The sequence below is a fragment of the Phyllostomus hastatus genome, unplaced genomic scaffold (genome assembly GCF_019186645.2).
Source record: "Phyllostomus hastatus isolate PE091 unplaced genomic scaffold, TTU_PhHast_1.1 phas_contig_98, whole genome shotgun sequence".
Lineage (NCBI taxonomy): Eukaryota > Metazoa > Chordata > Mammalia > Chiroptera > Phyllostomidae > Phyllostomus > Phyllostomus hastatus.
The window spans coordinates 12459310-12483211 of NW_025333999.1; the positions used below are offsets into that span (position 1 = coordinate 12459310).

The 23902-nt window shown below is 41.2% G+C and overlaps 1 protein-coding gene across 2 annotated transcripts in view; it reads right to left on the reverse strand.

Moving 5' to 3' along the window:
* The window catches only part of EBF2 (EBF transcription factor 2), a 191607-nt gene that overhangs the window by 18750 nt on the left and 148955 nt on the right, over positions 1-23902 (reverse strand). For both annotated transcript variants that reach the window (XM_045853522.1, XM_045853523.1), the window contains exon 11: positions 7796-7884. In XM_045853522.1, coding sequence (XP_045709478.1) covers positions 7796-7884 — 89 coding nt within the window. The remainder of the gene's footprint in view (positions 1-7795; positions 7885-23902) is intronic.

Sequence of the window (23902 nt, forward strand, 5' to 3'; positions counted from 1 at the left end):
CATCTTTTCATGTCTATTGGCCATCTATATGTCTTCTTTGGAGAAACATCTATTCAGGTCCTTTGCCCATTTTTTTAATTGGGTTGTTTGTTTGTTTGTTGGTGTTGAGCTTTGCAAGTACTTTGTAAATTTTGGATATTAACCCCTTATCAGATGTATCAACAAATATGTTCTCCCATCCTATGGATTGTCTTTTTATTTTGTTGATGGTTTCCTTTTTGGTGTAAAAACTTTTTGGTGTGATATAGTTCCATGTGTTTATCTTCTCTTTTGTTTCCCTTGCCTGGGAAGATATAGCTGATAAAAAATTTCTGTAAGCGATGTCTGAGATATTGCTGCCTATGTTTTTTTCCTAGGATTTTTATGGTTTCAGGTCTAATATGTAAGTCTGAGATCCATTTTGAACTTATCCTGGTGTGGGTGTCAGAAGGTATTCTAATTTCATTTTCTGCATGTATCTGTCCAATTTTCCCAACACCATTTATTGAATAAACTATCTTTAGTCCATTGTATGTGTGCTTGCTTCCTATGTCAAATATTAATTGACTATAAAGGTTTGGTTTTATTTCTGGGCTCTATTCTGTTCTGCTCTATGTGTCTGTTTTTATACCAGTACCATGCTTTTTTGATTACTATCACCTAATAATATACTTTCATATTAGGTATTTTGATTACTCCAATTTTATTCTTCTATCTCAGGATCACTGTTGCTATGTGTGACCTTTTGTGGTTTTATATACATTTTTGAAATATTTGTTCTAGTTCTGTGAAAGATGTCCTTGGAATCTTTTTTTTTATTTTTTTATTTTTTAATATATTTTATTGATTATGCTATTACAGTTGTCCCATTCCCCCTTCTCTCCCCTCCACCCTGTACCCCCTCTCCCACCCACGTTTCCCCCCTTTAGTTCATGTCCATGTGTCATACTTATGAGTTCTTTAGCTTCTACGTTTCCCGTACTATTCTTGCCCTCCCCCTATCTATTTTCAACCTACATTCTATGCTACTTATTCTCTATACCTTTTCCCCCCCTCTCCTCCTCCCACCCCCCTGCTGCTAACCCTCCATGTGCCCTCCATTTCTGTGGTTCTGTTCCTGTTCTAGTTGTTTACTTAGTTTCTTTTGGTTTTGCTTTAGGTGTGGTTGTTAATAATTGTGAGTTTGCTGTCCTTTTACTATACATGTCTTTTTCTTTATCTTCTTTTCTTAGATAAGTCCTTTTAGCATTTCATAAAATAAGGGCTTGGTGATGATGAACTCCTTTAACTTGACCTTATCTGAGAAGCACTTTATCTGCCCTTCCATTCTAAATGAGAGCTTTGCTGGATAGAGCAATCTGGGATGTAGGTCCTTGTCTTTCATGACTTGGAATATTTCTTTCCAGCCCCTTCTTGCCTGTAAGGTCTCTTTGGAGAAATCAGCTGACAGTCTGATGGGAACTCCTTTGTAGGTGACTGTCCCCTTATCTCTTGCTGCTTCTAGGATTCTCTCCTTCGTTTTTACCTTGGCTAATGTAATTATGATGTGCCTTGGTGTGTTTCTTCTGGGGTCCAACTTCTTTGGGGCTCTCTGAGCTTCTTGGATTTCTTGGAATACTGTTCCCTTTGCCAGAATGGGGAAGTTCTCCTTTATTATTTGTTCAAATACATGCTCAATTTGTTGCTTTTCCCCTTCCCATTCTGGTACCCCCTATAATTCGGATGTTGGAACATTTAAAGGTGTCCTGGATGCTCTTAAGCTTTTCCTCGATTTTTTGAATTCTTATTTCATCATGCTTTCCTGCTTGGTTGATTCTATCTTCCTTCTGGTCCACTGTATTGTTTTGAGACCCAGTTTCCTTCCTTTCACTATTGGCTCTCCTCCGTGTATTTTCCTGCATCTCTTTTATGGTAACCTGCATCCTTTCATCTAAATTGCACCCAAAATCAACCAATTCCGTGAGCTTTCTGATCACCAGTGTTTTGAACTGCGCATCTGATAGGCTGGCTATTTCTTGGTCGCTCAAAAGGATGAGTCCTGGGGGACTGATCTGTTCTTTTGGAAACATGTCTTTCCCTGTCTCTCCTTTTTTCTCCCCGGTCTGGTCGCTCTTATTACGGTGGGGGGTGGAGCCTTAGGTGTTCACCGGGGCTGGGCACCCCAGTCGCTAGATTGTGACGTTATATATGGGGGCAGGGGCGGGAGCGGGGATGGGAGCGGGGACGGGAGGGAACAATGGCGGTAGTTCCGTTCTCCTGGGCTCAGACACTTCTCTGGGATCCTGGGCTGCGAGCTCTGCCCTGGTCCATAATCGCTGCCTCACTGGGTCCGCCAGCTGCAGCTTGCGTACTCAGGGATCACCGCTGCGTTCTTGAGCCCCAGATGGCTGTCATGCCGATTTCGTGCCAAATTTTCCCCGACCTCCACACACCGCCGACCTGCACCAGCCCCGTGCCCGCCCAGCTCGTCTTCTCCTACCAGTCTGGATGTATGGGTCTACTTCAACTTCTTGGCTGTACGACTTCCATTCAGATAAATCCTCTATCAGTTCTGGGTGTTATTCTATCTGTAAGTTATTGTTGTTCTAATCTTGGTTGTGCGAGGAGGTACGGTGCGTCCACCTATTCCTCCATCTTGCCAGAAGTCATCATGTCCTTGGAATCTTGATAGGAATTGCATTGAAACTATAGATTGCTTTGGGTAGTATAGACATTTTAATGATGTTAATTCTTCTTATCCATGAACACAGTATATGCTTCCACATATTTGTATCTTCTTTAATTTCTTTCTTCAGTGTCTTATAATTTTCTGAGTGTAGATCTTTTATATCCTAATTAGGTTTATTCCTAGGTATTTTATTCTTTTTGGAGCAATCATGAATGGGATTGTTTTTTTTGACTTCTCTCTCTGTTAGTTTGTTATTGGCATATGAAAATGCAACTGATTTCTGGATATTGATTTTGTATCCTGCTACTTTGCTAAATTCATTTATCAGTTTTAGTAGTTTCTTGGTAGAATCTTTGGGGTTCTCTAGGTACAGAATCATGTCATCTGCAAATAAAGACAGTTTTACTACTTCCTTTCCAATTTGGATGCCTTTTATTTCTTCTCATTGTTTGATTGCTGTGGCTAGGACTTCCAGTACGATGTTGAGTAAGAGACGTGAAAGTGGACATCCCTGTCTTGTTCCTAATCTTAAAGGGAGCACTTATAGTTTTTGCCTGTTGAGTATGATGCTGGCAGTGGGTTTGTCATATATGGCCTTTATTTCATTTAGATATGTTCCCTTCATTCCCACTTTGCTGAAAGTTTTTTTTATCATAAATGGATGCTGGATTTTATCAAATGCTTTTTCTGCATCTATTGATATGATCAAGTGGTCTTTATCCTTCATTTTGTTTATGTGGTGAATCACAAATATTGATTTGCAAATATTGTACTAAACTTGCATCCCCAGAATAAATCCCACTTGATCATGGTGTATGATCTTTTTGGTGCATTGCTGTATTCAGTTTGCTAATCTTTTGTTCAGGATTTTAGCATCTATGTTCGTCAGAGATATTGGCCTATAATTTTCCTTTTTTTGCAGTATCTTTATCTGGTTCTAGAATTAGGATAATGCTGGCCTCATAAAATGAGTTCGGAAGCCTCCCCTTCTCTCGAGTCTTATGAAATAATTTGAGAAGCAGAGATGTCAGTTCTTCTCAGAGTGTTTGATAAAATTCCCCTGTGAAGCCATCAGGTCCAGGGCTTTTTTTTCTTGGGAGTTTTTTGCTTACTACTTCAATTTCATTAGGTGTAATCTGTTTATTCAGGTTCTTCCTGATTCTTCTTGATTTAATTTTGGAAGATTATATGTTTCTAGAAGTTTACCTATTTCATCCAAGTTGTCCAGTTTTTTGGCATGTAGTTGTTCATGATATTTTCTTACAGTCCTTTGTATTTTTGGCATAAGTTGTTATTTCTCTTCCTTCATTTCTGATTTCATTTATTTGGGTCCTTTTTCTTTTTTTCTTGATGAGTTTGGTTAAAGGTTGTCAATCTTGTTTATCTTTTCAAAGAACCAGCTCTTGGATTAATTGATCTTTTTAGACTCTCTTTCATTTATTTCTGTTCTTATCTTTATTATTTCCTATCTTCTACTTACTTTGGGCTTTGTTTGTTGTTCTTTTTCAAGTTCGTTTAGATGTGAAGTTAGATTTATTTTATTTGAGCTTTTTTTTTTTGAGATAGGCCTGTAATGCTATGAATTTTCCTCTTAGGATTGCTTTCCTTGTGTCCCACAGATTTTGGATAGTTGTGTCCTCATTTTCATTTGTTTCTTTGTTTCAAGGTGTCTTCTGAGTTCTTCCTTGATCTCATTGTTGACCTATTCATTGTTTTATAACATGTTATTTAGCTTTCATGTCTTTGCATATTTTTCAGTGTTCTTCTTCTGATTGATTTGTAGTTTCATAGCATTGTGGTCAGAAAAGATGCTTGATATGATTTCAATCTTCTTAAATTTATTGAAACTTGTTTTGTGTCCTAACATGTGGTCTTTCCTAGAAAACATTCCATGTGCACTTGAGAAGCATGTATATTCTGCTGCTTTGGGATGAAATTCTCTGAAGATATAAATTGAATCTATTTGATCTAGTGTGTCATTTAAGGCCACTGTCTCATTGATTTTCTGCCTGGAAGATCTATCCATTGAAGTTAATGGGATGTTAAAATCCCCAACTATGACTGTATTCTGTAACTCTTTCCCTGTATGTCCATCAAGATTTGCTTTACTTATTTAGATGCATAAACATTGGGTGCATAAAGGTTTACTAGGGTTATATCCCCTTGCTGTATAACAGTGTAGTGCCTTTTATTACTATGTAGTGTCTTTCTTTGTCTCTTACTATAGTTTTGGTTTTAAAGTCTATTTTGTCAGATATAATGGCTACTCCAATTTTTTTTCCTCATTTGTATGGAACATCTTTTTCTATTCTTTTACTTTTAGTCTGTGTGTATCTTTAAATCTGAGATGGGTCTCCTGGAGGTGGCATATATATGGGTCTTGTTTTCTTATCCATTCAGGTACCCTCTGTCTTTTGGTTGGAGCATTTAAGCCATTTACATTTAAGGTGATTATTGATATATATATATACTGCCATTTTATTGTCAGACTGTTTTCTTCTATTTTTTCTTTCCCTTCTTATTATTATTCTTAAAGCAAGCCCTTTAGCATTTGTTGCACTATTAGTTAACAAACCCCTTTAGGTTTTCTTGTCTGGGAAGCTCCTTATTTCTCCTTCAATTTTAAATAATAGCTTTGCTAGGTAAAATAGCCTTGGTCATAGGTCCTTGCTGTTTACCACCTTGAATATTTCATGCCACTCTCTTCTGGCCTGAAATGTTTCCATTGAGTAATCAGTTCCAGCCTAATCGGTGCTCCCTAGTAGGTAACTACCTGCTTTTCTCTTGCAGCTTTTAGGATTCTCTCCTTGTCATTAAGCCTTGCTATTTTAACTATGATGTATGGTGTCTCCGTGTAGGCCTTTTTGGGTCGACCTTATTTGGCATACTCTGAGCTTCCTGGACTTGTGTGTCTTTTTTGTTCACCAGATTAGGGAAGTTTCTGGTCATTATTTCTTCAAAAAGTTCTCGATCCCTTGCTTTGTCTCTTCTCCTTCTGGTATTTCCATGATGCGAATGTTGTTCTGCCTCATGTTGTCCAAAATGTTTCTTAAGCTTTCCTAATTTAAAAAAATTCTTTCTTCTTTTTGCTGTTCTGCCTGGGTGTTTTTTTTTCCACTTTGTCTTCCAAATCACTGATGCAATCCTCTGCTTCATCTAACCTACAGTTTATTCCTTCCAGTGCATTATTTATTTCACATATTGCATTCTTTATTTCTGACTGGTCCTTTTCTATGGTTTCTATGTCTGTTTTCATGCTTTTGAGTATCCTTATAATCATTACTCTAAACTCTCTATCTGATAAATTGTTTGCCTCCATTTTATCTAGTTCTTCTTCCTGAGAATTCTCTTCTTCTTTCATTTGGGGTCTGTTTCTTTGCCTTCCCATTTTGGCTGCTTCTTTGTATTTTCTGCCTTAGTTAAACCAATCAGTTGTTAAACTAATCAATCTATAAGCAGCAGCCTGGCTTAAGTTCTTTAGGGTGGGGTAGAGTAATTCCTGAGGGCATGGGTATTGTTTCCTCTCAGGCTGATGCCACTTGGAGGGGAGTGCTCTGCCTTAGAAAGGTAGCTTCTGCAATATGGGGGATGGCTCAGCACAGGGATCCTAGCAGCTGTTATTTCAGTTCTCTCCCCACAGCCATCAGACTCAGGCTCTCCTCAAACTTCTCTAGTCCACTCTGCCCTCTCTCTGCTGGAACCCTGGATAAATGGCTGCAAAGGAACTTCTGTGCATTGGTCCTTTAAGAAGTTCTCTGCATCTCCAGGCACCTCTCCATGGCAGGCAGAAACCATGCTGCTCAATATTATCTGGGTTCCTTTCTGGCTCTGGTGCTGTAGGCCTAGGCTGGGATTTAGAATCCCCACTTCTCAGGGAGAAACCCCCCAGCCACTGAAATATCCCTCCAGCACTTCAGCTGCCACCCATGGGAGCCCAGCTAGCTCTCGTGTACCTCCTTCACACTCCCTACCAGTCACATTGTGGTGAAGTGGTTTCTTCTGTCTCTCCATGGTTATAAGGCTTCTTTCCAGCTAGTGCTCAGTTGGTTATTCAGGATGCTTTCTCTACAATGTAGTTGTAATTCCAGATTGGTCCTGGGAGGAGGTTAGTGTAGCTTCCACTTACTACTACTTGGTTGGATCTCTCAACCAAGTATTCTTAAAATGATTGATTGGCCTGTGTTTAGCCACTTGCCAAGGAGTTGTCCATAGTACTGAAATTAACTTGGCAATGCCTTCTGAAAACTTTTATTCTCATAAAGATGAATTCTTTCAGTAATATTTCCCTCTGTTCACTTTAACCAGAGAGAATTAGTATTTAGTAATCCCTTTCCTCTCATTTTGTCTTTTCCACCTCCTGTTTTTAATAGCCTTTTAAATTGCTATTAACCTACTTTCCAGATAGCATCTAATTTAATAGTGGGGCTGGGAGTTTTCCAAGTGGAAAATAAAGGTGTGATGGAGAAGCAACTGTGGTACTTAAATTTTACTCACAGTACAGAAAACAGAACATAGCTCATTATAATGTGTGTACTTAACATGTAAATATAAATGTTAAAATTTATTAATTCCCAATTAATCGAATACCTAACAAATTGATATATTTTTTAAAAGCTAAAATAAAGGTTATATTTATGATATAATTTTCACAAGCAAGTTCATTTAAAAGTGATCATTTCATAGAAATTATAGATGGAGGTAGAATCTTATAGATGGAGGTGGAATCTATATAGATTATAGATTTCCACTTCATTAAATGCCTGTATACATAGTAGGTCCTCAATGAATACTTGATTGTGGATTAATGTGTTCTTACAATTATGGGCAAATACAATTATATTTAAATACAAAGGAGTGAGAAATTACACTTTTAAGCAATTATACGGTTATTTATTTTCATCAACTTGTCAGTGTTCTATAAGCTCATAGTGTATCTCTTTTATAGGGCTAAATTTTCAGGTTTCATAGATCCTTAAAGATTAATCATAGCATATTTCATAGTTAGTAAATATTTTATGTGCATCTTTAAAGCTTAGCCAAATTTCAAGACCTAATTTAATTTTAGAGGGATTTAAGTTGATAGATTTATCTAAATTTGCTGCAATCCTATAAGAAGGTTTCCATGTGTCAATTTCCAAAGTGTTTTACCTTAGCTAATCTCTCAGGGTCTCCAGGATGCCTGGGGATGACTTTCTGCAGCCTCTGGAAGCCGTAGTCTATGGTGGGTTCATTTAATGCTGAAAAATAAAAGTCCTCTTTTTGAGCATGTATCCTGACCATAAAGCAAACTTCTAATTAAGTCCTCCATAGGAAACAGGAAGGTTCTGCTATTAGCCATCTAAGAACCAGTTAAAGATTTTTGCTATTGACATTGGTTACTTCACACATAACTTTGGAGTTAATAATAATTTACTGTTTTTCTATTAGAATGATATTCCAAAATTTCAGAATTATTACAATTATTTTATCATTTCTGCCTTAAGTGCACACACTTGTAATTCTCTGCTCAGTCTAACATAATCAGAAATATACAATTAAACATTCTCCAGTTTCTGAAGACCACAAACTACCTTCACTTTATTTTTCCTCCCTCACCTCTTTTCTTTCCCAGGTAGGTATGCTTTTATCACCTACCAGTTCTTCTCCTAAATATGACTTTTTATTAATTATGCTCTTAAATATTTACATATATGTGTGTGTACACACACACACACACACACACACATACAACTTCCATGGGTTTGTTCTCATTAAACCCTGTTCTTATGCATAATACCTTTCAGAATGTTCAATTATATTTTGTTACATGCACATTTGTTTAATGTCAGGCTCCACCATATACTGCCAATTCCATAGGAGCAAATTTCATACTTGTTTCGCTTCACCACTGCATTCTCACTGTTGCAGACAGTGCCTGGCCCGCAGCAAGCACTTGGTGTCAGCAACGTACGTGAGTGAGTGAGTGAGTGAACAAGTGACATAGCTCAGCATTTCTACTCTACTAAATAGAAATTTTTGAAGCAGATTCCTTTATCCTCTCTCGTTCTTCCTCCATTTTGTTACTTTTTAAATTTGTGGTATAACAATATATCAAACTTTCCCTGGGTTATTTATTAAATCTTCTTTTATAATATTATTTAAAACCCCTGCATATTTTCCTACTCCATGGTCTATAATTTACTTAAATAGTTTTCTGATGTTTTGCATTTGACGTGATCCCAATTTCTTGCTATTATAAAAATCAGAGCAATAATTATTCTCCCCACACAACTTTAATTATTTCAATTGGAAAATTTCAAGAATTAGAATTACTTGACTAGAAACTATGACTATATTAAGGTCTTTCACACCCACTGTTAATTAGTCCTCAGAAGAATGTACAAATTTATACTCCCTTCAGCAATATTTTTCATCATTTTTTAAAAGATTTTACTTATTCTTAAAGAGAGGGGAAGGGAGGAAGAAGGAGAGGGAGAGAAACATCAATTGGTTACCTCTCTCCTGCCCCCAACTGGGACCTGGCCCACAACCCAGGCATGTGCCCTGACCGGGAATTGAATCAGTGGGCTGGTTTTCAGTTGTGGGAGGACACCCAACCCACTGAGTCACACCAGTCAGCATATATGTCGTCATTTTAACTTACATTTATTTCTTTGTCAGTGAGGTTGAAATTTTTTCTTGTATTTGGCAATGATTTTAATTTCTTCCTTTATGAACTACTTATTAATAGTTTCTGCTCTCTTTTCCATTGGAAATTAATCTTTTTCTTTTTTACTTGTAAAAACACTTTTATATTATTTTTAACACTGCCACTATATTATATCCCAATTTGTCAGTAAGAACTACATGTAGAAAGACCATAGGCCATCCCAACTCCAAATCTTGTCAGCACACACACAATATATACATATTCACACACATATGAATTCTTTTTTAGATCCACCAGTAAAATGTACTACTAATTGAATAGGTAATAAGTTTTTTGTTGTTCATTTTTATTTTTTGCTACGTATTTGACTTTTTGTTGTTTTTATTGTGAATATGATCACCCTCTCATCACATTTTCTAAGCATTTTTCTGGCCCCTAGAAACACTTTAGGTTTTTATGTGTCTCTGCAGACTGTGTGTGGCAATATGTGGAATAGTCACTAAGAGAATCAGCTTTAGAGTCAAGTAGATCTTGGGTTTGAATTCCAGCTCCACCATTAATTTGAGAGCTCTTGTTTAAAATGCATCTCATGAGTTGGCCTTCAAAATTAAATGAAACAATTTCTATAACACCTCAGCACAGTTCTTGGCATGTAGAAGATTTAACCAATTGCAGCTACCTGTTACGTTGCAACCAAACCCCTGGCAGATGTCTCTATTTTGAGGGTCCATTCTTAAGCTTGTACATTAATAGCATTTACATGCAATGGACATTTTGTCTCCTTTCAATGAGTATATTAATCCCATTTAACTCACTTAATTCCACTCTTGTGTTGGCTAAAACTCTCCCAACAGTATCTAAAACTGAGGATGTTAGTGGATATTTTGCTTGCTCTCCTCTAAAAGACACTAACATTTCATCAACAAATGTGGTGTTGGCTAGTTGAGACAGATATTAGTTATCAGGCTTTGTTAAGGGATTTTTATCAGAACTTGTCAGAATTTCAGAAAATTATGATATGAATTTTCTCCTTTCCCAGTTTATACTGCATTTTATAGATTTGCCAATATTTCACAAACTTATTCGTGGGTGTGGTATATAATTTACATAGCATATTTCTGGATTCAGTTTGTTAATATTTTGTTAAGACTGCTGGTGTGAGGATTCAGTCCATTAAATTTCCAAGAGCAGCGCCTGGAACAGTCGACAAGGGCCAGTTGGCCCCACTGTTGCTGGGAGCCTATGTGTCTGTATCAATGACTGGGATGTGTGCTCAGTGCTATCCAACTGCTGATTGATTTTCATTTTACACCAGCTTTGAAAAAATACATTGAAAAGCTTTCTATATTTTATCCTGTTCTCTATAAAACTTATATAGCATGGTTATTACCTCTTGACTGAAAGTTTGAAAGCACCCCTGTGACACTGAGCTTGCCAAGGTCACCAGTAACATTTTAGCCAAACCAAGAGAAACTTTTCCATTCTGATCTTAAACTCCAGTTAGCACTTGACACACTTTTGCTGGAAATGCAACAGCCTGTGGGCTGTCCTGAATGCTCGCTGCTTGCCTCACTGCAAGCTCTCCAGCCCTGCTCCTCTGCCTGCTGGCAGCATAGCTCTTCTTCAAACTCGTCGCTGAAGCTCTTCCAGTCGTTGCCAAGACTGTCTTCTGTGTGGCTGTACCCTCCTGCAGCAACCTTGCCAGGGGTGCCCCCTTGATTTCTACATCAAGCCACATGCTGAAGGTCACAAACCTTGAGGTATGTGCCATACAGTTTGCCTGAGATTCAGCCTCATCTATTCCAACTATTGGCTGGAAACTTCCACTCTGGTGGCCCTAGGCTCCTCCCACCCAAGATACTCCTAGTTTTCAGTAAATTGTCCATCAGACTGCCAATCAAAAACCTTGGAGTCATTCTTTATATCTCAATACCACTTGTATTTTTCTGGGAAAATCGTGCATGTCATTAACATTTTAAATGTTTTAGCATCAGGTCTGCATGATAATTTGTTTAAAATTTGAATCTTGTATTTATGGTTCTCGCCCACCTCTTTGTTCTAACTTTCTGAATAGCCCATGTTTCTAAAGTTATCTTCCTTTTGTTTCCAAGAGAATATCCTAAAATTTGTAGGTGGTTAGGTGTTAAATTGTCCATTATTTGTTCTAATTAATTGCATTGGATTTTAAAATGTGGCTTACAGAATATCTGCCTTTTGTAATTTATTAAGGATTTTGTGAATTAATACATATTAGTCTTGTCTGTGTTCCTGGGTAATGCTTTAAATGTATTGTTTAATATATCTTTCTGATCATATTATTGATATATTTTATACATAATTGCTACAATAAACTTATCCTTCCACATTATCCTTGTCTTTCTAATAGTTTTACACATATATTTCCCCCCTAGTGATTAGGAAGAGACTCATCTTATTTTAATTTAAAACAATACATTAAGAGTTCTTAAAAAATATTATATTTTTTCTAATTACTCGAGTCTGTTGAGCCCCTCCATCTATAAAAATTTTTGCTTACCTTTCATTTCCTCATCCCATTCTCTCCACATTTACATTTTTGTTGCTGGTTTATCATCATCAGCTGATGCTACTGTTATTAAACTTTTAATGATTGGTGTCTTTTAGACATTAGTTTTCATATTTACGTTAAGTTTTATCATCATATCAACAATAATTTAGAACTCTATCTTTAAATGCTTTCTCCACCACCCAAAAGTCCTTTCCATTTTTGCATCCTTCATTGATTCACTTCTCCCACAGTCAGTTTATATCAGTAAAAATAAGAGTTGAAATCTGTCTGAGCCCTTGATGTAAGAGATTACCTGTCTTCCTTACACATAAATGACACCTTCTCTGAATATGGATTGTTAAATAACCTGTTTTCCAGTCAAGATCCAATTCCTGCTTGTGTCTCCTGGTCTCACTCTGTGAGGTGGGGACAAAGGAGCCCTAGAGGTTTTGCCAGGTCTCCTCCATCTTTCCCCGGCCCTGCTCTTGCTTTCCAGGAGGGGAAGGACGAGTTTGGTTTCACACCCCTGTCAGCATACCTCAGCCTCACACCCCAAATTGACCGCACAAAATTCTTGGCATATTGATGACAACAGCCAGGCTTCAGACATGAATACTAGACTTCTCTTACTTTTATGCTTTCTTGGAAATATCCTCCTCTGTGTTCTGGTGGTGGGGCTTGCACTCACAGTACCATCTAACCCAGAAACTTGTGTAGGAAGACCTGGGTGTATAATCAGAATCATTCTGTAAACTTATTTTTCCTACTTAGTATTATAATAGCAATTTCTGAAGACTTTTTCCTTAATAACAGGGTTTCCAGTAGCAGTAATATTCAATAATGAAAACTGTTATTATCATAGTTAGAATTTACCAAAGGCTCACCCTGTTAGGGGCATTATGCTAAGGCTTTTATATGCACCAGCTCATTTATCCTCCTGACAACCTCACGGCATGGGTTTTATCCCCATTTTAAATGCAGTTCCAGGCAGTGAAGATGGACACGGTACCCAGCTTCTCTAGTTCAAGGCCTGTGCTCTTAACTTTCCCTGTTGTTCAATTGGAGGTGTGGTCCCCAGCCCCAGCCAGGTGTGCCAGCAGCTCCCAGGGCCAGAGACTACCCCACCTCAGTACTCAGCTACTGGCTGGGAGCTGGTGAAGAGCCGAGAAAATGTTGAAAGTGGTTGTGCCACCCTCTGCTTCCTGTCACCTACTCCCTGCACCCCCACCTGTCCCAGGCTTCCTCTCCAGCCCTGCAGAGAAGCCCAGGCTGCCTGACTTCTCTGTCACCATGGGACAAAGCCCCATTTGGTATCAATCAGCAAACACAAACAGCTGCCTGGTGCTGCAGGGTGAACAGACTTGGTGACAAAATGTGCTAAATCAATCATTGCCTTGTCTTTGTTCAAATACGCACCATTTCATTACCTAAGGTGCCAATTTTCCTATATGGAGAAAGCGGAAATTATGTATATGGGTGCACTCACAATGTGCTAATAGCAAGGGACTATCCCACAGGGTAGGAAATCTAACCTCCACCAGGCCCCCTAGGCCCCCGTGACTGCCTTGGCCCCTTCTTCCCCACCTGCATGGCCACTCCCAGGCTGGTTCCCACTCTCTTACTGGAGCTCAGGTGCCCACCACCCACAGTTCCACTTGCCACCTGCCTCCTCGGTCCTTCTTCCTCAGTCCTTCCTCCCTGGTAGGCAAGTCCTCTAAAGCTGGGCTCAGGCCAGTGCACAGAGGTGGCATGGAGCTGAAGGGTTCTGTTTCAGAGCACTCGTCCCACATTTGTACCCACCATTCTATTAGATGGAGAGCCACCAGGACATAGGGAATGTCAGGTTTATCTGGCCCTCCCCTCCCCCCTGCCCACCTAAGTCAGAAACAGAAAATGATCTTGGCCACACTGGGGCAGCAATTCATGTTTTAAACTGAATATGTAGCTTAGACATACTAACCTGTTTCTTAGGTTGAGTGTTCGGTTTTATTTGGTTTTACTTGGTTTGGCTTGGCTTGGTTTGATTTGGCTTAGCTTGGTTTGGTTTAGTTTAGTTTGGCTTGATTTGGTCTGGTCTGGTTTGTCTTGATTTGGTTTAATTTGGCTTGGTTTGGTTGGTTTGGGTTTGGTTTTGGTTAGGTTTGCTTTGACTTGGCTTGGCTTGGTTTGTTTGGTTTTGGTTAGGTATGGTTTGGCTTGGTTTGGTTTGGCAGGCTGTAGCCAGACTTCACAGGCATCAGCCGTGGGGTGGGTTATGTGAGCCCCCAATATGAGAAAGATGGCAGCAAACACACTGTGATCTATATGAACAGGGACTAACCACGTGCATGTACACACACACACAATTTCATTTAATCAAGTGCACTTTTGAAGTAAAAATCATCAAGCCAAAACTGTTTAGTCAACACAAAACCATAAGAGGAAAAGTCATTTAATCCTTCAACTTGAGGTTGGACTGAATGAATTTTACTTTGGTGCCAAACTGACTTCCCAAATGGCCAGTTGTTTTGCATCTTACAGTTTCAGCCTCATCTGGAATCCCAGCTCCCTCTCCCGCCTCCCTGGGTGTTCTCTCTCTCCAGGCCTGATGGCAGCCGAGTAAACCCCACTTAGTGACTGAGGTGCCCAACACCAGCACCAAGACTGTCTCTGAGGACCAACCAGGTCATCAACCTCCACCATCAGAGTGAATTTACAACTTCTCCCACCCCACTGAGTGTGGGGGCTGTGGGGTCCTGCCAACCCCTTGGCTGACAGGGACACGGGGAAGTGCTGGCAAGGCAAAAACAGAGTAAATTAAAAGTACGCTTTGATCTATAGGCTCTATTTATCTATGTCTTTCTTTAGTAACATAACATTAAGGTAAAAGGTCATATCCCCACTGAAATATAATTTATATTTACCTTTTATTAAATAATTATGGCATGGCATGAAGTTAAATATTGCAGAAGATAATCAAGAGGGAATTCAATAGAGAGAACTCAGACATGAGAATTTCGTCTTTGCTATACATAGAATGTCTTAATCTTCCACTGGGAGTCATTCGGGTTTGCTTAAGGAGTTTAATAATACACATTTCAACTGCCACAGAATCTAAATCCCATTTGGATCTGCCTTGGAAACACTTTCATCAATACCTTGAGATTTCATAATATTTCTCCTGAGAGCCTGGATCTTATGTGTCATTTCTCATTTGATTGCACGTATAAGATACGAGGATACTTACCTATCTTGGGCCCAACAAATAGATGTAAAGTATGAGCAATGTGTGAAGGGTTTCATTTATAAGTAAATAGTTTTTAACTAAAAATATCTACTGGGAACCACTTATTTAAAAATAAAAAGCTGGCTGGTACTCAATATTAATTTTCCCAAAGGGCTGGTGAGCTATATAAATTGTATATGATTTTTTCTTCTTTCCTTAAGAGGAGGTACAGGGACCAGATAATGCTTACTCCATCTCTTGTCTTCACTTCTGTTTCCCCAAACTACAGGGAACACTGGCGAACACAGAAAGGAAACTCTTTGTTAAGTTCTGATCCACCCTGGCCCCGTAAAGCATTGACACTGCAGGCAGGAGGTCGTTCATACCCTTCACCAATAGGAATACTGACCACCAAGATGGCCGCATTGAGGGCCAATGGAGTTCCTTTGCAGAAGTTTGGGAGGAGACAATGAAGCTGATGGGGTGAGGGAATATCTGAGTGCTCAACAGCCCTACCACCAGGGGTTCAGCTTTCCTTACTAGCAAGCCTTCAGTTGGAGCCTAGGACCATGGTGGGGTTTGTGGGTGGCCATCAAGAGACCATAAAAGGGTAGGAGGTCTGAGCCCAGCTGTGTGTCTGCACATACGTGCACTTGCCTGCAGCAAAGGATCTTCACTTTCAGCAGCAGCGCACAGAGCTCACCATCTACTAAAGACTCTGCCCATGGAACCAGAGGATCTCACCAGTCCCAACTCTAAATTAGTCTCACTAAGCATACAAAAAGCAATGGGGGGAAAGTCTGCCTAAGAAAGCTAAAATCTCTGACTGCCAGACATGCACTAAATCAGAAGGTGGACTTTAACGTGCAAGCAGAGGAGAAAGTGCGAGTCAGGAGCACCTCTCCACGTGACTCTGGTTAAAGACAGTCACTCTGTTGTCAGGACAGGAAGGCTTAAAAATACAGGCTAGCTTGAGGAGGAATTTAGAGATCCACAGATTTGTTCCTGCCTTCATGCCACCTTAGGACTTTACCACTCCGTTTCTCCCTCCCAGTGTCTGTGTCTTCAAGGAACTTTGATCCTATTTGTTGATTCTGTGACATCTGCCCTCTTTGTGCTATGAGTTGGTTCCTCTCTCACTCCACTTCCTCCCAATTTCCTCCTCCAATCTGCCTTCTGCCCCATGCTTCATGTGTTCAACATTCAAAGGCTACATTCAATTAACATTTTAATGTTCCCAAGTTAAATTATTTTTAATTTTCACCAAACAATATGTTTATTTTTTGAGAGAGAAAAAGAGAAAGAGAGAGAGAAGCATCAGTGTGATACAACAACACTGATTAGTTGCCTCCCATATGTGCCCCCAGCAGGGATCGAACACACAACCTAGGTATGTGGCCCAACTGGGGATCAAACCTGCAACCTTTTGGTGCCTGGCATGATACTCCAACCAACAGAGTTACCCTGACAGGATCCAAGTTAAATTTTTTCATAGAATTTGATAGTGTGATGGAGATAAAGCCAGCACAGCCTGGGCTCTGCCTCAGTCCCAGACCCTGACCAATGATGCCCCCTCGACGGCCAGGGGGACTTTGGTTTATTTATTTGCAAAGGCAAAAGGCTGGGCTGAGCGGCCTCTAACCTGTGTAAGCTCCTGCATTATATGATTCTAGACTATTATTTACTTGGTGCAGTGAAATCCTTCTTTGAGAAGTGAAGATGGGTGTAGGCTGCTGAATTAATCCTTTGATACATTAAAATTTCTCCCTACATCCATTCGTTTCCATGTAGCAAAAATTCAGTGTCACCAATTAAAAAATGAAAAGGACAAAGATAATATGGGAACACATTATTAAGAGGTGGTACCTGCCTTTGTGGATACAGGAATGAGAACACGAGGTGAGAACTAGCAGTGCACAAGTGAAAGATTAGACGGAAGCCTTTGATATTTAATTTTAAATGAAATATTAATTTAATATTTAATTATGCTTTGGTTTTAAGAAAAACTGCAGCAGCAGGACAGGTTGTTTGAAGAAGGGAGTAATATACACGGTTAAGGAGACAACTGTAAAAATTAAAGATAAATTTCAAGGGTAAATCTAAATGCCACAGTGGAGCAGTTATGAGTGTGCTCGTGCACACTGTGGTATGTGTTCAGAATATCATAACCGAGAGCCCCAGGCCTTTACGGGGCTGGGGAATCTCTAGCGAACAGCACCCCCTGTTCTGGAGCTGCCAGTGGAGACATCCTTCCTCAGACTCAGCTGAAGGACAATCTGAATTTCAGATGGGGATGGAGGCGGCGTCAGCACAACCACAGGCTGCCTACCAGGAGGACCATCAATGCCACCTGTTTCCAATGTGAACAGGGACAACTACTGGGGCCAGTGTTTGATGTCTGAAATGGGCATTTTTAACTAAAAATTAAATTCATTATCTTCAATGGAATATTTTTTTCCAGGATAATGCTATAAGAAAAAAAATAGAATGCCAAGTGGATGAGCTAGGAACATGTTGCATCTAGCTCGCACGCCTGTGCCGCGCAGCGTTGGGAAAGGAGGACTCCACACCCCGTGCTGAGCCCTGGGGAGCAGGTGGCTCGGGGTGTGGTTTGGGGCTTGTGGAAAAACCTAGGCCTCCCATTTCTCCTCCCAGCTGCTGCCTGTTCTTGGCTATTTTCTCTTTGATTAACACTTTCCTCCAACAATGAAAAGTGGAGAGGTAATCAAATGCATTTGTTTGTGCTCAAGTAAAAGCTAAGGAGTGCTCTGGAGAGAGTTAGTTGACCTGCATTCTTGGGCTTCTCAGTGTCTCGATTGGCCAGGGTTGTTTGCCGGCTTCTCCTCCAAGCGGCCACACTCCTCGGGGCCAGGACTGCCCATGTGCGCCCGGGGCCAGGACTGCCCATGTGCGCCCAGGGCCAGCCCTGCCCAGTGGCCTCTTCTTCCCTCTCCCCATGAAAGCACGCTTCCCCTCACCCCCTGCAGACCCCACATCCTCAGGCTGCGCTGGCCTTCTCTGTCTTCCTGAAAACCCCGGTTTGTAAGCACAGCACAGGGAAGACAGTCAATATTGTAATAACTATGTATGGTGTCGGATGAGTACTAGATTTATTGGGGTATCACTTTCTAAGGTATAGAAATGTCTGGCCACTGTGGTGTTGTACACCTGAAAATAATATGCTTGTAAATCAACTGTGATTTAAAAACAAATTCAAAACAAAACAAAAAAACCTATTTTCTGAGATAGAGCCAGATATTAAGGGCACAACATGGCAGGGCTTTCAGAAAGAATTCACCTTTTACGGAAAAAAAGATGCAAAAAGTCCCTCCTCATTCAAACAGCAGTGTGGGGGGAAGCCACTCGGAACTCACCCCAAAACCGTGCCCCTCTTCCAAATGCTCACACTGGTGAGGTCTGCTTCTGTTTTTATATTTCTATACCTATATATTTGCATATCTATGTAATTCCGCACTCCAGTAAAATAAATCTTTTCCTATGTTTGAGGTCAGAAAACACAGGTGAAGAATGGCTGATCTGCAGAATGTTGGGATTCAACTCCAGGCTGTTCACGGGTGTCCCTCACTGTCGTCTGCCCAGATGCTGAGCTCCCTCAAGGTTAATAACAAAGTGGAAATTGTGCTCTTCTGCCTCCTGTGATATCAGTTATTCGTGGAAAGGATAATCTCTGTGACTTCTAGGGAACTTAAAGTACTCCCTAGGCTCTTGGCCTGCCATAGCCACTGAAATAGAAATCCTGCACTTTGTGCCCTGGGCTACCAGGGCCAGGGGAAGCCCCCTCCATGCACACTGGCCAGGTCTCCCTCCTGTGCATGGGCCTGTGCTAAGTAAAACCACCAGATGAAGCCAAACATGTGGCCTTGGTGTGATTTCTTCTACTGGACGTACAGCAGTGGTAAGTAGCACAGGTTAGTGGTTAAGAGCGCAATTTTGGAATGAGACAGCTAGGATGGGACCCAGGTGGTGACCTTAGGCAGTAAGCTTCTCATCTACAAAGCGGAGATGCTGATAGAACCAGTGTAATGGCAGTGATTACCTGAGCTTCTAAGACAGGGGCTGGCCCTATTCACTCACTACATGACAGAGGTGATTATTGAATTATTAGCACCATTTTTTCCCTTGCTAGTTCTATCAGTAGTCCAATGTTTAGTCCAGATTCCACCAAGAGCCGCAAAAACAATACTGAAAAACTGGGCCTACTGGCCCCCATACCCTCAGTGGCCAGTCACAGCCACACGTCAGGATGTCTCATGGGTTTCTGTGGCTGGTGCAGGTCTCACAGTTACAGGTGACAATGATTCCACCCCCTGGTGCTGTGCTTGAGACATTCTCTCCCTGCACCCTCAAGATGGCCAAGAAGCCCCCACACAGCCAATCACTGTGGCCCCCTTGGCTATCTCTACCAAGGTCAATGTTCTGCACCACCAGTTCCCTGTGGATGAGTCTGGGAGAGGAGGAAAGAACCTCCCTGCTGAGCTTCCACTGGTTCAGCCTCTCAGTCTCAACCAGGCAGGAGCCACTGGGCCTCTCCCAGGGAGACCTGCCCTCCTGTAGGCCTCTGGATTCTGCAGCAATAAGCTGCACTCTAGAAAATTGTGGTCAGAGGAAAAGGAGACCTGCAAAGTCACAGGTGTGGAGACAGTGTGTTGTTTTTCAGAGCCATGGTGTTGTTTGTGCTGTTCTTGGCAGCTATGAGCACAGGGAGCTGACTGCTGTGTTCTGGCTAATTGTATGTACCAGGAAAGTTACACCTAATAGGCAGGGATTCATGATGGTGGTGGATCCCTGGGTACAGGAACCATCAATGTTTGCACCAAGGACCACAGGGTGTGTGTGGCAGGGCTGAGGATGAAGGAGGAGAGGTTCTTGTTGGCTCCCTTCCCACTTCCTACTTTTTGAGTCTCCTCTTAGAATGTTCACCTAAGAAACACCGTTGTGTTCACGGTGCAGTGACTCAGTTGGACGAACTGCCCCATGTTCCTGAGTACTTTGCAAGCCAGGAAGTCTCTGCACCAGCCTGATGAGCAGGATTCAGGTTTCCTAACCTCATTTCTGTGTTTAAAATACAGATTCGGGACCCTCCCAGAAGAGTATGACTCGGTATATCAGGAACAGGGCCAGGCTTGATCCTCAGGCTCAGCCACATCAGGAAAACCGCTCTGGGTAATAGAGTAATTAGTACCAGAGCTTTCCAGAGGAAGCAGAGGAGGCTGAGAAGGGTTGGTGACTTGACAAAAAAACAAGTCATCAATGACATGGCTGGCATCTAAAAGCAGGTCTTCCAGCTGAGTCCACTGTGTCTCCTCTTAGACCCAGTGCTGCATGCTCACTCTGTCCCCACTATAGCTCTCCAGGTTTCAGGGTTTTCTTTTCCTCGGGAATCAAGATCCCGTTTTTCACCTCCCCACTGGAGCCGAGAGTTGTGTGCAGACCCAGAGTGGTCCCTGACGCACTGCCCTATAGCCAAGCCCTGGATGTGAGACAGCGGGCGTCCATCTCCCACAAGACTCAGAGTGTGTGGCTCAGGAGGGCATGCTGGCTAAACCTCCAAGGGGCCTCTATCCACCACCTTCTGGGAATGAGGCCGGGTTCTCTGGGCCACTAAGGCCAAGCAGCCCACTTAGTCTGCTGGGGAGCCACCGCCTTTCCAGCTGCTGGAGCAAAGTTCCCAGAGGCTTGTAGGTTAGCTGTCCAAGAGTTGCTTGTTGAGTGGGTAAGACCAGAGACCACTGATCCATTTCCTGTGGCATCTGAAACCCTCAATGGAAAACATCAGTCACTTGTCTCCACCAACCTGAGTTGCATGCGGCCCAACAACCTCAAGGTGGAAGTTCATAGGCAGTCACAGCCCCCTGAGCCATCCTGGACAGTGTTTGTATTTGTTTTCTCCTCTGATTGTGAGAGAATACGCTATGTGTCCCTACTGCTCCACTCCTAACTGGCCCCCCCCAGGTCCTTCCTTCTCAAAGCAGTCTTCCAGAACCCTCCCAGCTTCCCTGGCTGGGAGCCCTTTCTTTGTACTCACAGAATCAAGTGTAACAATGTGTGCTGTTTCAGCATTGAAACATGGGTGACATTAATTTTTGCATCATATTTTCTTGATTTAACTTTTAATTAAAAATTAATTTTATTAGAAAATAATAAATACAGTTGAGTCTTGAATCACACAGGTTTGAACGGCATGGGTCCCCTCACACTAAGATTTTTTTCAATAAATATACAGTCAGCCCTCCATATTGCTGGGTTTCACATCCGCAGATTCAACCAACCATGGCTAGGAAACAGTGTTTTCAGTCCCCAGTTGGGAGTCTGCGGATGGATGCAGAGGGCCAACTGTGCACATTGTTCTATGTCAGTTTATAAAAAGGGGCTTGAGTGTCCTGGAATCTGGGTGTCTGCTGGGCTCCTGGAACCTGCCCTCTGCAGATGCTGGGAAGTGACTGAAGTTTTGGGGAGTCAAAAGTTTTATGCATATTTTTAACTGTGGGCCCCCAACGCCTCATGTTGGACAAGAATCAACTGGATAAGTAAGCAAAACAAAAAAGTTAAATAATAATACCAATACCCAAAACCCATCACTCTTAACATCTTGGTATGCAGGCTTCCATACCTTTCTTGGGTTTCTTCAATGCAACTATTTTTTTCATATATATAAAAATTAGACCACACTATGCTTCAAAAAACCCTGTATCATAAATATCTTTCATGTAACTAAACACCCACCCATGGCATTACTTTTAATGTCTAAAAAGGGTTTCGATGTAATGATGTTCTATTATTTATTTAATGAGTCCTCTAATGAACACTAAGGATGTTTTCCATTTGTCACTACTGTAAACTGTGCTCAACAAACAGCCTTCAGGAGGACTCACTGATTTCCTCCATACACATTCCTGACAGCAAAATTGTTGGGTCAAAGGGCACAGACTTTTTAGGGCTCGCCTGTGTGCCATGAAGCTCCTCCGCCCACAGCCATCCACTTTCCTGCCCTAGTGTAAGAAAGTTTCCACTTCTAACTTTGCCAACCGGGTTATTTTTATTGGTAAAAAAAATCTTTGCCAACTTGATAGGGGAAAACTGTGATCATCGTGCTTCTTATTTTGCATTTATTTGATTATGAATGTGGTTGGGACTTATAAAAAATATGTTATTGGTTAATTGTATTCCTTCCTGACATTAACTCCAAAAGTTCCTTGCTAGTTTTTAATTTAGGTATTTTTCTTTTTATCCTTAACTTGTAAGACAGCTAACATTCATCTCTTTATACACAATGCATACGTAACATAGTGGTTGAAAAACAGAAGGCATAAAATAAACTTTTGCTGAACAAATGAATGAATCTTTTTATGCATGAGACCATATGTCATGTATAACAAATATGTTCCTAATTTGTCCTTTTCCTTTTGATTTAAAATTTTCTTGCCCTGGCTGGTGTGGCTCAGTGAATTGAGCGCTGGCCTATGAACCAAAGGGTCACTGGTTCAATTCCTAGCCAGGGCTCATGCCTGGGTTGTGGGTCAGGTCCCCAGTAGGGGGTGCTCAAGAGGTAATCACACATTGATATTTCTCTCCCTCTTTCTCCCTCCCCCACCCTCTCTAAAAGTAAATATATAAATAAAATCTTTTTTAAAAAATGTCCTTGTATGTACTTACATATTTATGTTTGATGGTTTCTGTACAAGATTTGCAAGGCTCAAGTTTGTAACAGTTTTTTGACCTGTTTACATTTTTAATTGAAATTATTTAATTCAGGTATGTTTCAGTCACGATATGAAATTAGATGCCTAACTTTCATGTCAATGCTTCACCAGTTGGTCCAGCACCACTTGGTGAACATTCCATCTCTCCCACATGGACCTGAGAAGGTTCCACACCCGTACAGATACTTGAGTATTTGCACTCTTCGTGAGTACACAAACTATTTATTTTGAAGTGTTCTCTTCTGTTGCATGACATTTCTGAATGTTCGTACAAGGCTCCACATTCTTTCAATTACTGAAACTTACAATTGGTTTTCATGTCTGGTAGGGCAAGGCCCTGTCATTTTTCAAGCAGAGAGATTCTATCTTAGCACCTTAGTGAACTTTTTAGTTTTCCCAGTTTGTGGGTACTTTGATTGGCATCGTGTTAAATGTATTCATTAATTGACATCTTTACAATATTAAATCTTCCCACCTCTCCGCCAGCTGGAAGGATTTTGTCCTTCCCCTGAACTCCCTTTAGCGCTTTATACCTTTTTAAAAATCACTTTCTAAGCTACACCCACCCAATTTTTCAAACCTGAAACCTGAGAGTCTTTCCCTCCCCTCCCTTCCCCAACCTTCACCCTATCCAATCAATCACCACGTCCCATCAGTGCTACCTCCTAAATCTCACTCCCTTCTGCCTGTCCCCACGACCAGCACTCCGGTCAGAGCTGCCATCGTCTCTGGCCGGGGCCACCTCACGGCCTCCAGCTGACCCCCTGAATGCACCTTGGCTTTGAAGCCATTCTCTGCACTGCAGTCAGGATAATCTCTTAAAAGGCAAATCCAATCACAGCATCACAGCATTCCCCAGCTTTAAAATACTCCAATGGCTCCCCGTGTTTTTGTAAGGTAGAAAGCATCCTTAGCATTCATTAGGGGGAGACCCAAGCAAGCAGCCCCAGCCCTGACTTCCAGCCTGAACCTGACCTCTCTTTATCTCATTCTCTCTGCTCTGTTCATAGTGGTCATCAAATACATCCCATGTTCTCCCCTGCCCCAACACCAGGACCTTCGCATGTACTGTTTTCTGTGTTTGGATTGTTCTTAGCCTCTCAGCTAAAGAAGGTTCAATTTCCCTGGAATATATCCACAGCATCTTGTGAAC